The 15,020-nt window shown below is 42.2% G+C and overlaps 1 protein-coding gene across 2 annotated transcripts in view; it reads right to left on the bottom strand.

The window, feature by feature from the left end:
• ANK3 (ankyrin 3) overlaps nucleotides 1–14,494 on the bottom strand; it is a 375,938-nt gene extending 361,444 nt beyond the window's left edge. The window contains exon 1 of one of the 2 annotated variants that reach the window (XM_075109653.1): nucleotides 14,362–14,494. In XM_075109653.1, coding sequence (XP_074965754.1) covers nucleotides 14,362–14,418 — 57 coding nt within the window. In that variant the 5' untranslated portion in view covers nucleotides 14,419–14,494. The remainder of the gene's footprint in view (nucleotides 1–14,361) is intronic. The other variant, XM_075109651.1, reaches the window with a different exon arrangement.
• Nucleotides 14,495–15,020: the final 526 nt, after the last annotated feature.

Here is a 15,020-nt window from a genome sequence, read left to right as displayed (position 1 = left end):
TTATAGCCCACAGCCTCCATCCAAGCTCACTCTCAGCTATCAGGCCAGGCAACATGATAAACTTAGCACTGAGAATAAGGCTTGTACTAACAGCAGCAATCTTCAAAATCCTTCTGAGGAATAAAGACAAGCATACATGACCTAAGCATCCAGAGCTCTGAGACACAAGCGCAAACTGCCCTATAATCGTGACGGAGTGAACTTTAGAGGATGTACCTTAGCTGTTTGTGACCATAAACATCATTGTCTTTAAGCTGGTATAATTTGTTCCCTAAAACACCCTGAAGTAATTTGTTTAGAACCTAACTGATGCTCAGCATCGCCTACGAGCAGTGCAAAATCTGCCAAAATTAGGGTAGTCCTGGATAGTTTATAGTTCCTACCAAAGCTATAAAGAACCTGAAGAGACTGGGGAAATGCATAACATGCCAAAAGCATTTGTTTAAATCTGACACTTGCTCGTAAGTGTTGGTGTACAAGGGGATAAGCAATAAGAAGGGAGAGAATACCTAGGATATCTGAAGTTTATACATATAAAAGACTTCAAACCAGAAATTGGGTGCAAGTCTCCAAACGTTACATATGTTCTGAATTTCAATACTTATTTTTACTTGTTCACCTAATTAAGCTCAGGAAAAAAACTATTTGTATACAAATGAAAATTACAGACCTTTCTGCTAGTAGTAAAATATATCATGAAATAAGCGTCTCTTCCATTTGAAAGTATTTTACTACAATTTAGTGAAGATTGTAATATATTACAATGTTGCCCTCTTAGATTTATTTTTCTACTGAGCAGGCAATTTTCTACTTAGCTAATCATTCAAACCTGATTATGAAGCAAGAATACACACATCATTGAGTCCCAACTGCCGAGCACGGAGCCCATTTATTAGAAGTTAGTCACGTCAAAGAAATGAAAGTAGATAAACGGAGTCTTACTGCTGACTAGCATCAAAACAAGATCAGTTTTCATACAGGGTTTCCCCCCCACCAAGCTGTGGCAAGGGTCCGGGAAAGGAGAAAAATTAGTGTAGCACTTCTTTTCTTTAGTAATTGTTACTTAAATTTATCATTATTTATAGTAATTGTTATTTAAATAAGCTACAATCTTTCATAAGGAATGACAACCTGAGTTTGAATACAGATTAAAAAAATCCTTATACCACATTAAGATATACATTAAAATTATTAAGTAATGTATTGCTACCTAATTTCTTGGCTCTTAACAGGTTTAACTGGTAGTGAAATGAAGCAAACCTCTGGATCCATTTTCAAATTAAACTCATTTTTTACACCTAGCAGGTGTGCGGTCTAGTGGCCCTTCCATCTTTAATAAAAGCATTTGCTAATTATTAGATATTCCAGTGAGTTTGTCCTCCCAAACTGCCATGTATCAGTATACAAAGATCTGTTTATCGGCATGACTGAAACAATACAGACATGGATACTTGTTATAAAATAAACCAACTATTAAGTGGAAGAGTTACTAAAAATAGAAAAGAACCCATTCTGCAAATGGAAGAGCTTTTATATTTAGTGTGATCAGAACACTACAAAGCTCCAGCCAGTGCTTTGGAGGGAATCCCTAGCTCAGATGGACAAAAGACCTACCAGCATTCAACAAGCTTTCTGACCCGGAGAATAATCAGCCACGTGGCAGGTACAAGCACCTGCCAGGAAAGCAGAGCAGAAGAAACATTACGACAGGAGTGACAAACACTTCCCCACCCTTGTAAGCAGATCACAAAGTGGCCGGCAAGCTGCCGGGGGGCAGCTATACTGACAAACCTCAGTGAAAAACCCAAGGACGTTCCTTCCATCAGAGGAAGTACAAGACACCTACATGCTGGCAGAGGTTTTTGTAGGAACTGCAGTCCTAAAGGCACTGCTCGCAGTCAGTGGCTGGCAATAAAAATTCAACCTCCGCCTTTGCTCACCTGGCTCCATACACTAACCACGCCAAGAGATGCGGCACACATTTCTCCATCTTACATTGTAATATCCTCACTTCATGTTGGGTTGTCTCTCTACACAGGACACAATGCTACATACAAAAACCTGCAGAGAGAAATATTTTTATTGATGAGTACCAAGAGTTAAATAGCCACAGTTAAAAACTGACAAGAAGAAATAAATTTCAGATGAGTGTTTGACAGCATTACTGCAAATGTCAAAGAGCAGAAAATGCTTCTTCACCAGAGATCTTTAGAAGAAGTGTTAAGATTTTAGGAAAATCTGATATCAATGCTGTGGACAGCACTAAAAACAAGACTTCAGAGCATACAGCGGTCCCAGAAAGTACAGAGCTCACTCGTGGTGGTATTCAGGGTTCCCTATAACACTAACGGGGAAAAGAGTCAACATCTCAGAAAAGGAAGGAGACAGTTTTCGCTATCTAGTTTGGTGGTGGTTTGGGGGGTGGGGTTTTTGTTTGTTGTTTTGGATGGTTGTGGTTTTTTTGGAAGGAGATTCAGTGGGCTTGGGAAGGTAAGACTGTAACTTACTCCGCTAAGAGAAGTCTTGCATTTCACTAGAAGTTGGGGCCTTGCTAACGAAATAAATTCAAGGGTAACTTTTCTCTTACAGGCTTTGTATGAACAGACATTTGAACACAACAGAATTACTTTTTAAAACGTGCTTTCACTCAAGGACAGAGAGGGCAACAACATCAAGCAGTGCAGGTTTTCTCATTATTTACCTAATCACTATGAAAGAGAACAAAAAAATTGATGTTGAGGTAGAGAAGGTTACTGCAATGCCCGTTACAGAGACGCCCACTCCAGCACCCGTAGTCAGCTTTAAGATTTCTATCAACGTCCACAGGTTTCTGAGCCTGAGCTTTGTTTGGCATGGTTCATTAAATATAAGGCCAGCTTATATTAATAAGCTTAATTAATAATAATAATTAATGACCAACTTTCCATTCCAGGTTAACTGCAGTCCCAGCTAGGCGCATTTGGGTGTGCAGGGGAACAGTAACACCTGCATCACAAGCAAAAATGAACAATAAAGCTTCCACACAACCATGAAAGATAGCATGTCTACGGGATGGACTTTGCCAAAACCAGCACCCGAACACCCAGGACCTAACTAAAGTGCTAGCAGAGGGCATATTCAGAACTGCTGAAGGTACCGCTGATGGACAGCACAGACTCAGATTAATTCATCTTCTACTGACTCTCTCATCTTCCAGAGGCCATGCTCCGCAGGCCCCCTCCTTCACTAACACACTCCTCCCACGTTCTAGGTTGAAACTCCTTCAGGATGGCTGCCAAAAATACAAGCCAGCAGGAAAGAGATGGGCAGGCGGAGTCGGTTTCAAGCACAGACTTCACTATGGGAGAAATAATTTGGCTGCTGAGACCTCCTACCAACATTACTGCCCTAGCGATCTGGCCACATATACTGACTGTTACCTGCTCCCTTTGTTTCAAGCCTCTGTGACACTCCTTTCCAGTAATTATTATGCAAATCTCAAATATATAAATTTCAAAATATATTTTATATATATCTATAAAACTATATGTATATCACTTATTCCTCTAAATATTTCAACTCTAGAATTCCAGCAGCTCTGAATAGTTGTTCTACATTTCATCTCAATCTTTTTTCCAATCAAGTATCAAAAAACAGGCATGGGTTTAAAAAAAAAAATCTTCCAATTATCGATATTGCCAACACTACTTTCCCTGGTCACTGTATCACCTAAATTAGTATTCCACAATAGGATCATATAGTCTTAAGGTCTGTTATTAAGAGGAGCTGCATTTCTTCCAACTCTGGTGACAGCCACCGCCATTCAGCACCTACAAGAAGCCAAACCAGTCAGCAGCTCGGCTCGCACAAGGGACAGGGCCAGTTCTGCTTCCCCAGCCGCACAGGCTGCCACGGTACGAAGAGTGGAGAAAGGCATGAACTAGCGAGTGACTGATGAGTATGGATGATGACTAGAGGCTGTGATGCCATTAAATACAAATATGCAGCTTCTTTCATAGAAGTATCGCCAGGAAATAACAGGACTGCATTTTTTGTTTCTGCCAATGGAAGCGATCGCGTACAGCGGCAGCCACACAACATTTTCTTTTCATCCTTTAGTTAGAGACAGTTGCAGTAAAATTTATTACCCTTGGCTGTTCCACTGTTGTTATTTTAACAGAATTTTGCTATATGAAACTCACAATAATGTATGGACACATTTCCAGCAAAGTCAAACTTGTTGTGCATTATACGTAGGATACACAGCTTGCATCAGTGCTTTCCAAGGATCTTAAAGTTTGGAGTTCTACTGAAGAGTTCGGTATATAATTTTAACTGACTAAAATCCCTAGCAAGGGCTTTGAGTGGCTAGTACAGCTGGATTTGCTACACTCACATCAGCAACGACTGTCACAAACACAAACAAAGGGGTTTCACATAATAAAATACAAAACATTCAAGTGGTTTATTTACACTAGTATTGAAGGTTTTTTCAGATACTGGTGTCTTTCGTGCGGAAAGCTGAACGTGCTTATGCTAAACTGCAGAAGTCCTCTGCAGTGCGTGGGATTGGCATGAAAATAAGCCGATGACAGTTACAGGTGTCCAAGACAATTACTTCTCCTTCCACAGAGCAATCTGAATGGTATTCTTTTTTGTTGCTTAAATGTCACAGGCCAGTTAAACATACCATGCAGCTGACTAAATTAAATTGTCATACTTTAGACTCTTCCCTTACAATACACTGGTTTTGTTAACTGTAGTACAGTCAGGGCATAAAAGAAACATTAACCATAAAATGCACAAGCTTTATGGAATTTGCTTTTACTTAGGAGTATCTTTTTACACATATTCCTCTTAAGTAAAGATTATCTATAGTGGATAAATAGAACAGGTTCTGTTTCTAAGCTTTTTTCTCCCCAGTATCTAACCTTTACAATAACCATATTTGGTACATTCCCCCCAATAGGGAATATATTTGAGCTCAGTATGAGGTTAATCATCTTTGTACATTTGCTTTTCAAGCTACATATCATTACTGAATGCTTATTTTCTTTTGTTCCAGTTTGATCAAGGGAATATTGTTCGACAACACCATGTTCTTTAACATGTTCTTTAAGAAGATGGACACATTAAAGACAAAGGAAAGAGACAGCAGAAGAGAGACACATTGCATTAGAATTATGATCATTGGAACAAATGCAACATAAAATGAGACGTCCTTAATCTCTTCAGAGGCATGTTGTTACCTACTTGTATCGCTGTAACAAGCAATTCTAAACTGCTTATAACAATCCAGTAGAATTCATTTGCCAGAACAAAGGACAATTCACTTTGAAAGCAGTTTAAATTTAGCCAGAAAAAATGTGGTTGTTTCTATCCTATAAAACCAAAGCTGTCACAGTGAAACTATACTCATATCAAAACAAATACAGCACAATCATTAAAGTGGGGAGAAAGAGCCACATAGATAAGCAACAGTATTAAAGCCGCCAACGAGGGACAAAACTTTTAAAGGGCAATTAACAGAGAATGCTACCCAGAATTATGATTCTCTTGGAGAAAAGGTGTTTCTTTAGCTGTGTCATTGACTTCCTGATGGGCACATGAACATTAATATTAAAATACTAGTATGGCAGCAATACTGTCATTCCAATTACTAAATTCATCACAATTCATAATAATCAAAAATTGGGAGCTGGGTTATGGTCCAGATGAGCCACACTGATTGAGAGAAATATTTGGAAAGGCAACTACAAGCAGCACAAAATCCCACTGTCCTCTCCCACACGAGCGCAAAGGACTGATATCCACCGAGAGCTGATGATGATGATGGAGAGGGGCAGGAGGAATGTTAACAATCTTCCCCATTTGGCCCACATCAAGGCTGAGATCACAAAGCGGCTTTGCAGGGATGAGTCCATGAAAAGAAATACAGGCCACGCACAGGAAAGTATGCTGAACTGACACAGGCCGATGCACATGCACTTTTCTGTTGTTTTTTTTTGACTTGTTGGATTTCTGACTCAGAACAGTAGACTGCATATCATTTTTATATTGAAATTATTGCTGGTTTTTATGAGATTTGCTAAACCAGCTTCATTTAAGACTTACTGACCCTCTCATTGCTAGCTCCAAACTTTTCCAACCACTAAACCAAATGCAGGTAAACATCATTATTTTTCATACCCTTCCAGAAAGATCCTGTTTCCAGTGGGTTTCCCTGGAACGCAGGATTAGCTCCTACAGGAGGATCACTGGAAAAGTAATATATTACTTCTCAGACTTGTCACACTGTTTCTGGATGTCTTTAGCTCACTACCTCTGACACCTGAGTTTTAAACAATGCGGTGCTTATTTATGAAACATTACATCACAGAATTAGAGGAAAACCTCAGTGTATTTACATAACATCTTCTGCAGCGATGAAACCAGGTCACAAAGCACCTGCCCTCTCCTCATCCGCTTCCTGCTACAGCATTGCTACAGTCCACCTCTCCCCAGCTACAGAAACAAAACACTTTTCAAAGCTGTGCTGTAAGCCACATCACCAAAACGACTAAAGGCTGGAAAAAGTTTAACCTGTATCAATATAAGGAAAAGCAGTAACTTCAAGAACAAGAGTACCCTACTGAATTAAAGTTATTTCGCAAAGTGCTATCAGAGGGAAGGAAGACCGTAAACAGACAGGTTTTTTAGCAAAGGATTGCAAGGATCACCAGAGCACAATAGATTTGATGTGCCAAGGGTGGGGTGTGGTGGAAGGAAAATAAACGCAGAAAATATGAAGTTCTCTGCTGTGCTAGGGTATTTGGAATTAAGGCATTGGAATGAGACATTGAAGCTCCACATTGAGTTCCCAACTGAGGATACGAGCACCAAGTCTAAGACCAACCAAGCCCCGGGTTGAGCCTTGTGAGCTACACAGGCTCCTGAATATAAAAGCTGAGCACCTGCACTGGTTGGTGCTGCTCTGCATGGCAAATTTTTAAGAGGCAGATGCCATTTAGGAGGTTCTTGCCTTTTCCTTATTCACTGTAACTTGTTCCCACTAGAGGCTCCCATCCCAGAGTAGGGCCGATTCATGCATTTGCAAAGTCATGACCTGTCAAATGATTTGCCTTCTCAGACACATGCATATGTGCTCTCTCTGCAGTATTCTTTGAACAGGAACAAGCAGAGTCAAGGCACAGAGAGGATGAAGAAAGGAAATTGGCTCTGCCATCAGAGATTCAAACCATTGAATCACACCTATAGATTGCTCGCCTACAAAATGGGGTCATGTCTGTGGCACAACAAGTCATTACTTGTAAAAAATTAATGTCACAGAAGGAGCAAGTCCACATCCTGAAACATGCTGGACTTGTTCCCATCTTTGTCAGATTGCAGGTACAGTACCCTAAGAATTTGAGCTGAATTCCCCAAAGGAAGGCTTACAGGGCTGTGCGCAAAAAAAGAGGCAGCTTCTTATTCAACAACGTAGATGTGATGAGGCAAAGTGTGCTATTACAGAGGCCAAGGTTAAATGAAAAGCAAGCTGCCTGTGCTACCGCAGAGCACTGAGCAGCTGCTCCACACCGTACCAGAAAGGACACTGTAAGCAACACCTTTGGACACGTTGGTGCAGATTGAAAAACACATAGCAAAAAGTTTAAGGCCAGATACTCAGAAGCCATGTGGATATTTAACACTTCCTAATTTAAAGCCCAAGAAAACTTACAGACACAATAACTTAGCAGCTATTATGCCCAAAAGCACCAACAACTTTAAGAGCAAGTCTAGGTGCATGTAATGTTCTCAGGTGAAGTGTTCCAAGAGGCTGTTAAAAAGTACCTTCCATCTTTTATTTCCTATACCTCAGCACTCACCACACCTTAAAAACAACTCGCTCCATAGTTCTGGTGTTATATGTACCAGTTTGTGCCTCATATTACACAAAGGAGTCTTGAGTAGAGATATGGGGCAATAACATAATTACTGTGCCTTAAATCTAATCTCTGATGGAGATAGTTACTTACAGAAATGGCCTAACATATCTACAAAAACCAATCCAAAACCACCGCTAAAATAAAACACACCACGTAGTTTTTCTTTTTAAATAAGTTATAAAACTCATACTGAGCCCCCCTCTTTTTTTATTTTTAAGGTTGCCAATAGAATGTTTTCCTTTACAGGAGAGCACTGAGGTCACTGGAAGGTAAGCAATGAATAATTTCCAGTTTTGAAAAGCTTCCCAAATTTATTCATTCCTACAGTTTGTCCTTCAAAGATTATTGTAAAGTCACAACTACTCTTTCTGGTGTTGCCAGGTTAATTAGCCTCTCCCTTAACACCCATCACAAGATTATTACTATATGTTACTACTGTTACTTTTTAATATTATAGAATACTTCTACCTATAACTGGATGAGTCATCTTTAGACATCGTTTTTTCTTTCCCTGAATGCAGCATTGATTGTTAGAACAGAAGGCCAGCTGGCTCATGTTTTATGTTAAGTTTTTAGTGTTTTATTATGCCTCAAAGCTAAAATTTAAAGAGCATATTAGGGTCACTTGGCCTTGTATACTTCTCCCTCGCCATTCACAAGACTCATTCTTTACCTCCTCACCCAAAAGCCTCAAACTTTACACATCAGTCACCAAAACACCTTCATTAAAGGGTCAGACCTGCAGTACAGAAGCAAAGCAGTCTGCTGCTTGGGATTCCCCCCAGCACAAACAGAAAGCTTCCAAATAAGGGGAAAGAAGTGAAGAAACAAGGAAGATTCTGATCACTCAATAAGCAACACCTGCAGTTCTGCTGCTTAGCCCCTGCCCCAAGCCTTGCCTTCCCATTACAAGAACCTGACTTTTATGCTTTTAAATATCTATTGTGTGTTCACATATAGACCAGACTCATCTCAGCAAAAAAGGAAAGGCTAAAACTAATTACCAATTTTTCAGCTTTGTCAGATCTATTCTCTTTGGTGACTGGGAGTTCTTTGCGCATTAAGTCCAGCAATTTTAGGATTAATTTTCTTTGAACCAGTCCCAAAGCTAAACAGGTGTTTTGAGGAAACTGAACCTGCACAGAAACTGCTCTGTTGCCTGAGGCTGCACTAAACTGTTAAAGTGACAGAAATGAGTATGAGATTACAGGGTGGAAAAGAGAAATTAAAATCTCCTCCCCCCCCCCCAAAAAAAAAAAAAAGAACGCGAGGACAAGAAACAGGAAAGCAGATAACCTTTTAAGAGCTACAGAATCCATATTCCTTTCTTTAAAAGAAAAAAACACAGCCATACACACTTAAAATATAGTACTAGTAACAGTAGCATGCAAAGATCATAAAACTAACCTCATCTCTTCTACAGAAGTTATCTGAAAATGGCCTCTATTAGGAACACTTTAAGAATACTTTCCAAAATAGATACTATATCGGGGGTTTTTAAAACCTAAAATCAAATCTCTGAAGACTCTTGATAAGAAACAAGCTCTCATATGACATGCATATGCTATTAGCTACTCTGTCGTTGCAGAATGTTACTTTAGTTTCTCCTATAAGAAGCTGTCATCACAACCTGTTCAAGGTAACACAGAAGGTCAGTGCAGAAGCTCAGAGCCACCTCTTGCTTTAGCACTAGCACACAAGGTGGATGGGAAGGTTTCAGCCCACAAACACTCCCGACTACAGCTATGCAGAACTCCTTTCATTAGCTCCTAACATTTTCTAAGTCATTATCAGATAGAATCAATAACATACTGATAAAGTTGTGATACATACATCAGATATTATATGGAAACTCTGAATAATTTCTCCTTTGAAGGAGACCAAACTAAGTATGCCCTTGGAGAATAACCTTCTGAATTTTAAAAGGAGATTGAAGGAAATACAGTATCTTTTTCTTCACAAGTCAGTGGGAACTGAAGTTTTAATTATATTGTAATTTCTTCTATTGAATTCATTTAAGTAACTAATACCAAATTCTTTTTTGTGGGATGTCATGGGGAGAAAAGCAGCCACTACTCCAAGACTAAACAGGATGGGTTTTGCTCAAGACACTACTAAAATTGGGCAAGATTGAAGGAACACACAATCATAATGTGAACGATGAGGCAATGATTGATACAAGACAGCAAAGTTCCTCAGAATTTCACCATCACACTAGTCAATATTTTAATAAAGCCATTTTCTTTGCTGTCTTCACCTTCCTCACCCATTATTCTCAACCTGTAATGTATCCTCTCTACATAGCCATACTGCATCCCAATGGCAAGGACAGCAGAAGCACCTACTGCAAGTAACTATTATTCTCTATGTATTTTATGTGAATGCTAGTGCAATTCAACAGTTGAAAGCAAGAGGTACTTGCACCAACTATCAGGCAGTACAGGAAAGTTATCAAAAGAATAGCAAAGTTTCAGCATTTCTTAACTACTGAAGATGGGTGTAACAGTTTAGGGTTCCGTCTTTTTCCCCTCCTTCCTAGATTAAAAAAAGAAACATTTCCAATTTTTTCCTAACTTCTCAAATTTTTCAGGGAACAAAGGAATGGAATCCAAAGTAGCTTGATCACATGAAAGAAAGATACATTTAAAACTAATTTGAAGAATTTGGTTTGGAAAATTCCAACTTTAAAACTAATTTTCCTTCTCAGATATGTCAGTATCCTAAATACTATTTAACACTATGCATTTCAGAATTGAAGCATAAAACCCACAGAAATATTTTTATTACCCTCATGCCTCAGGTTCTATGCCACACTCTGCTTCTCTGGAAAAACCTAACAAGTGCCACCAGGTGTTTAAAAAAAAGAAAAAGGCTTCCTTGGGCCAAGCCACTGTCAAAGAGCTGATGAAACTTTGCCTAATTAAAGATTGCAAAACCATGCTTTTCTCAGAATTAATGCAATGTGCCAGGTCTTATTTTCTCATTCTGAGCACCATACCAACAGGAGTACAAGTACCATTGTCAACAGCTTATCACGAAACCTAATGTATACAGGAAATAGTCACACTTCAGACAACACAGAGTGGCAAAAATAACCTTTAATGGGTAATCAACCAGTGGATAAGTACATCAACAGTTTTGACATGGCATCAAGAGCACTGACTTTTGAGAAATTGAGTATGTAAGAGCAGAACTAGAGCTTTCAAGTGGAGAAAAAAGCAAAATTAAATGGATAAAAATGTAGGATAAAACTAGAATGGACAGCAGTAGCAAGAGAAAGTCTATGCTGATTATTTCTCTAGAATTGAGACTCAGGTATTCTGATCTGTATCTGTTTTTTAGTGGTTTTCTTGGGTTTTGGTTTACTGGTTTTTGTTTGATGTGTGTGTTTGGTGGTGGGTTTTGTTTTGAGGTTTGTTTTTTTTTTACTGTAAAACTACCATTTTCCCCAAAGTTTCAATGACTGAAGAAAATTTAGGTTTATTATTGTTGTTCAGAACAGCTATGAGTGGACTTGTGGTCTTACAGATCATACATAAAAGCTTATTCTGTGAAATACATTTTCTACGTCAACAGTAAATTACTTTTATTATGTGATAATAACATGGCTTTTATATTTGAACAGTTGGGGGTTTTTCTTCCCCTGCACAACAATATGACCACTGTCTCCTCTCTTTTACCAGCAAGTCCCTGGTTTTAAGTTAGATGGCAAGAAAGTATAAAAATGTCTCATTTCTAAAACTCAAAGTGAGACCTCCTACAAGCCATAGACAATCCCCAAACTTTCAGTATTGTAAACTGACCAGATACAAACACCGCAGAACAACACACAGCACTGTCAGCACCTACAAGCATGATTAACTAACTTTTAGTAGTACTAATAGCATTGGTGCTCAGAAGTGTCATAGCAAAAGAACTAAAAGAGTGCATTCTACTCTTCCTGTTACTTTTTAAAAATGCAAACTTCTGAACAAAACGTTTTAGAATACATTAAAGTGAAATAAAGGGCAAACAGCCACCCCGACAGCAAAGCAGTACAGTAATACAAACATATCTTTGACACCAAGTTATTTTCTTTCCTATGCCATTACAGCATCTTTGACTCCCTCTGCAAAGCTTAGAAGTTATCTTCAGAAAAACTGGAAATAGAATTTAAAAATAAAAGGAAAATATTTATCCACATGTAATTATTCACATGAATTTACAAATCACTACATTATAATAGATATACCTCATTATCTCAAAAAACCATCCATATGGCCAATAAATGAGTACCCAGAAAAGATGGGAGAGGCGACAATTTTTTCAGTAACAAAAATCCCCAACCTTATCCTCTGGCAAATATCAACAGAGCAATGGCACGTGACAGTATGCTATCATTTTGTAACAGAAGTCAAGCAATGAGCATTAGCAAATTCCCACAGAAAGTATCTAGGACATCAGAGCAAGAGTTTATGAAACCAGAAAAGATTCTTGTAAGGAACTCACTGAACACACCAACTGTTTCAAAGCACGCCTCCATTTCTAGTGGCAGGCATTAGAAGCGTTTCAAGATCTGAGCACCTTACACACCCCCACCCTTTGGGGGGAAAAAGCCCAAACCCACTGCACAAAGACACCCTAGAAGTTGAGAGTCTGACCTAACAGTCTTCTCAAACCAGTGGGAAATCTGCTGCCCTTGACAGTCTGAAGAGATCAGAGTCCAGAGGAAAAAGTTGAGACTCCAGCAGTTCTAAGACCACTCCAAGGCCAAGCTGTGACAGGCAGTCTGGAGCCTGAGAACAGGCACCGACCGTCTTTAAGGACTCGGTGCTGCAACGCTTTCAACACGGCCTAGGTTACAAACCTTTCAGGACAGGTTTGGAGGCTGCCCACTTTGCGAACACGCAAGAGGCCACATTTTCACCACTTATCCTTGAGCCAGCTGTTGAAAGAGAGGAAGCAAAAATGCCTGGAACACCGACACCACAGTAAGTGCAGTCTTCACGTCCTAGGAGCTCTCCGTCAAACATAGGTCTCACCTAATGCAGCCGTGATGGGTGGGGGAACAGCAGCTTGCTGAGCCAGAACTTAGAAGACCTGACTGCCAGAGCAGCGCTTTACTTCTAGTTGATCTGTCCTCTCAGGGCGTTAATTTACATTCCATTTTAAAGCATCAACACTGGACAGATTTGAGGGAGAAACATGAGAAAGTATAGCACTCTACAACGAGGGAGATAGCTGGACAGAGAAGGTAAGATATTAAGTGCTTCAAGTAGTATAGAAAGTGGTACTAAAAGCAGGTAATTTTAATTATTTGAAAGATACCAATTTCACCAAAAAAGGAAGGAACAAAGTATAAAGCTTATTCACCCTTGATTAATTATAGCTCTAACCTTACAGCTTTCAGTTTTAGTTTCAGGAGTTCTGGGCATATAGCCCAAAACCAAAAAAAGTAATTCCCATTTATCATACTTTCCCAATCTCTTAAAACATACTTCTACTGGGAGAAGCGTCACTTTGCCGGTCAGACATTGTGTAATAGGCTAAAATGTGCTCTTTTTCTGCCCTGAGAACACAAGCCTTCACAGTTAAATTTTATTATGCCCTTTGTGTTCAGCTGGAAGAATGTCAGACCAGTCCACTCGCTTGTGATACAAGGCAGCATTTATTAGAGCAACAGACAGAAAGTGATCACACCGAATACCTAAGGGACACACAACTCGGTAGCAAAGCCCCTTCACCTGACCCTGTGGCCCGGGTCTAAGCACCACAGAGGAGGGAGGACTGGGGAGAAGCCCCGCTCCCGTGGCTGCCGGTGCTGTTACCTGGGCATTGTGCGGGGATCTCTGCAGCACCTTCTCTTCGCCTGCCTGCCGCAGGTGCCCCTTCGACGCTCCCCAAGTGACGGGGCATAAGCCAGCCACCCCCTTCCCCAGCAGCAACCCACAGGCCGGGCGCCAGGCAAGGATGGAGGCGACTCCAGCCCTCACCCGAGAGGGTTTTCAGCCTCCACCCCACGTCAGGTGACTGAGGTGTGAAAAAACAAGCAATCCAGACACAGGCAGCACATACAATACGCAAACCATCACCAGCGCGTTGAAGTAGCTCATTCCTAACAGCGTGAAGCGTTAACGCGCGGCCGCGCTGTTTTAAAACACGGGGGTTTTTTATCATCTTTCACCCCAGGAGAGGCAGAGCGGCGCGTCCCGCCCACCCGGGGCCGGGGCTGCCGTTCCCGGCGCCGCTTCCAGCCCTCACACCTGGGCGGGCTGGGGGCAGAGCCGGCCGCCCCGCTCCCCTCCCTCCCGGCGGGCTGCCACCCTCACCGGCCGCGGCAGCGACAAGCCACCCTCCTCGCCCCGCCGGCGGCAGCCCCGCTCTGCCCGAGGGCGGCGAGGAGGAGGAGGAGGAAGGACGGACGAGAAGCAGAAGGAGCCGCCCGACGGCAGCGGCGCGGGGGCTGCGCGCTCACCTGGTCTCTGCCGCCCCGTCCCGCGGGACGGTCGGAGGAGGAGGAGGAGGAGGCCATGTTGCAGCGCTCCCAGGCACCTCTCCTCACCTCGCCCAGCGCGGGGCAGAGCCGTCCCGGGCTCACCCCCCCTCCACCGGCGGGCGGGCCTGTCCCTCGCCGCCGCCGCCCCCTCAGGTGGAGCCGGGCCCCGCCGGTGCCTCAGCCCCCGCGGCGGGCGGGCAGGGAGGGAGAGGCGGGCTCGCTGGGCTCCCGGGCCGCCCGCTGCGGGGGCCGCCGTCCCGTCCCGCCCCTGGGCAGCGGGGCGCGGCTTGGCGGCTGCGGGCCCCGACGGCCCGCATGAGCCCCCTCAGCGAGGTTCCCGGCGGCGGGGGGAGCGTCCCGGGGCCTCCCCCATGGGAAAACGGGGGGTGGGGGGGGCTTTGGAGGGTCGGGGAGCGCCGGAGCCCCCCCAGCCCGGGTCACCTGCACTCCACCTCACCCGGAGACGGCGGCCCTGGCGATGCTGCTCCTCCGTACCTGCAGGTCTCTCAGAGGGATGCAGTTTGGGGAGCCCGGCTGAAGTTTGTTACACAAAATTAAAAAGCCAATCAAATCCTCTAGATTGGTGCTAATGCGTTCCTTACCACAGCTGAAGGGTTGCCGTTGGTTTTCCACGAGCA

Source organism: Phalacrocorax aristotelis, chromosome 14, assembly GCF_949628215.1.
Source record: "Phalacrocorax aristotelis chromosome 14, bGulAri2.1, whole genome shotgun sequence".
In the NCBI taxonomy this organism is placed as follows: Eukaryota; Metazoa; Chordata; class Aves; order Suliformes; family Phalacrocoracidae; genus Phalacrocorax; species Phalacrocorax aristotelis.
This window is presented reverse-complemented; position numbering and strand designations above follow the sequence as displayed.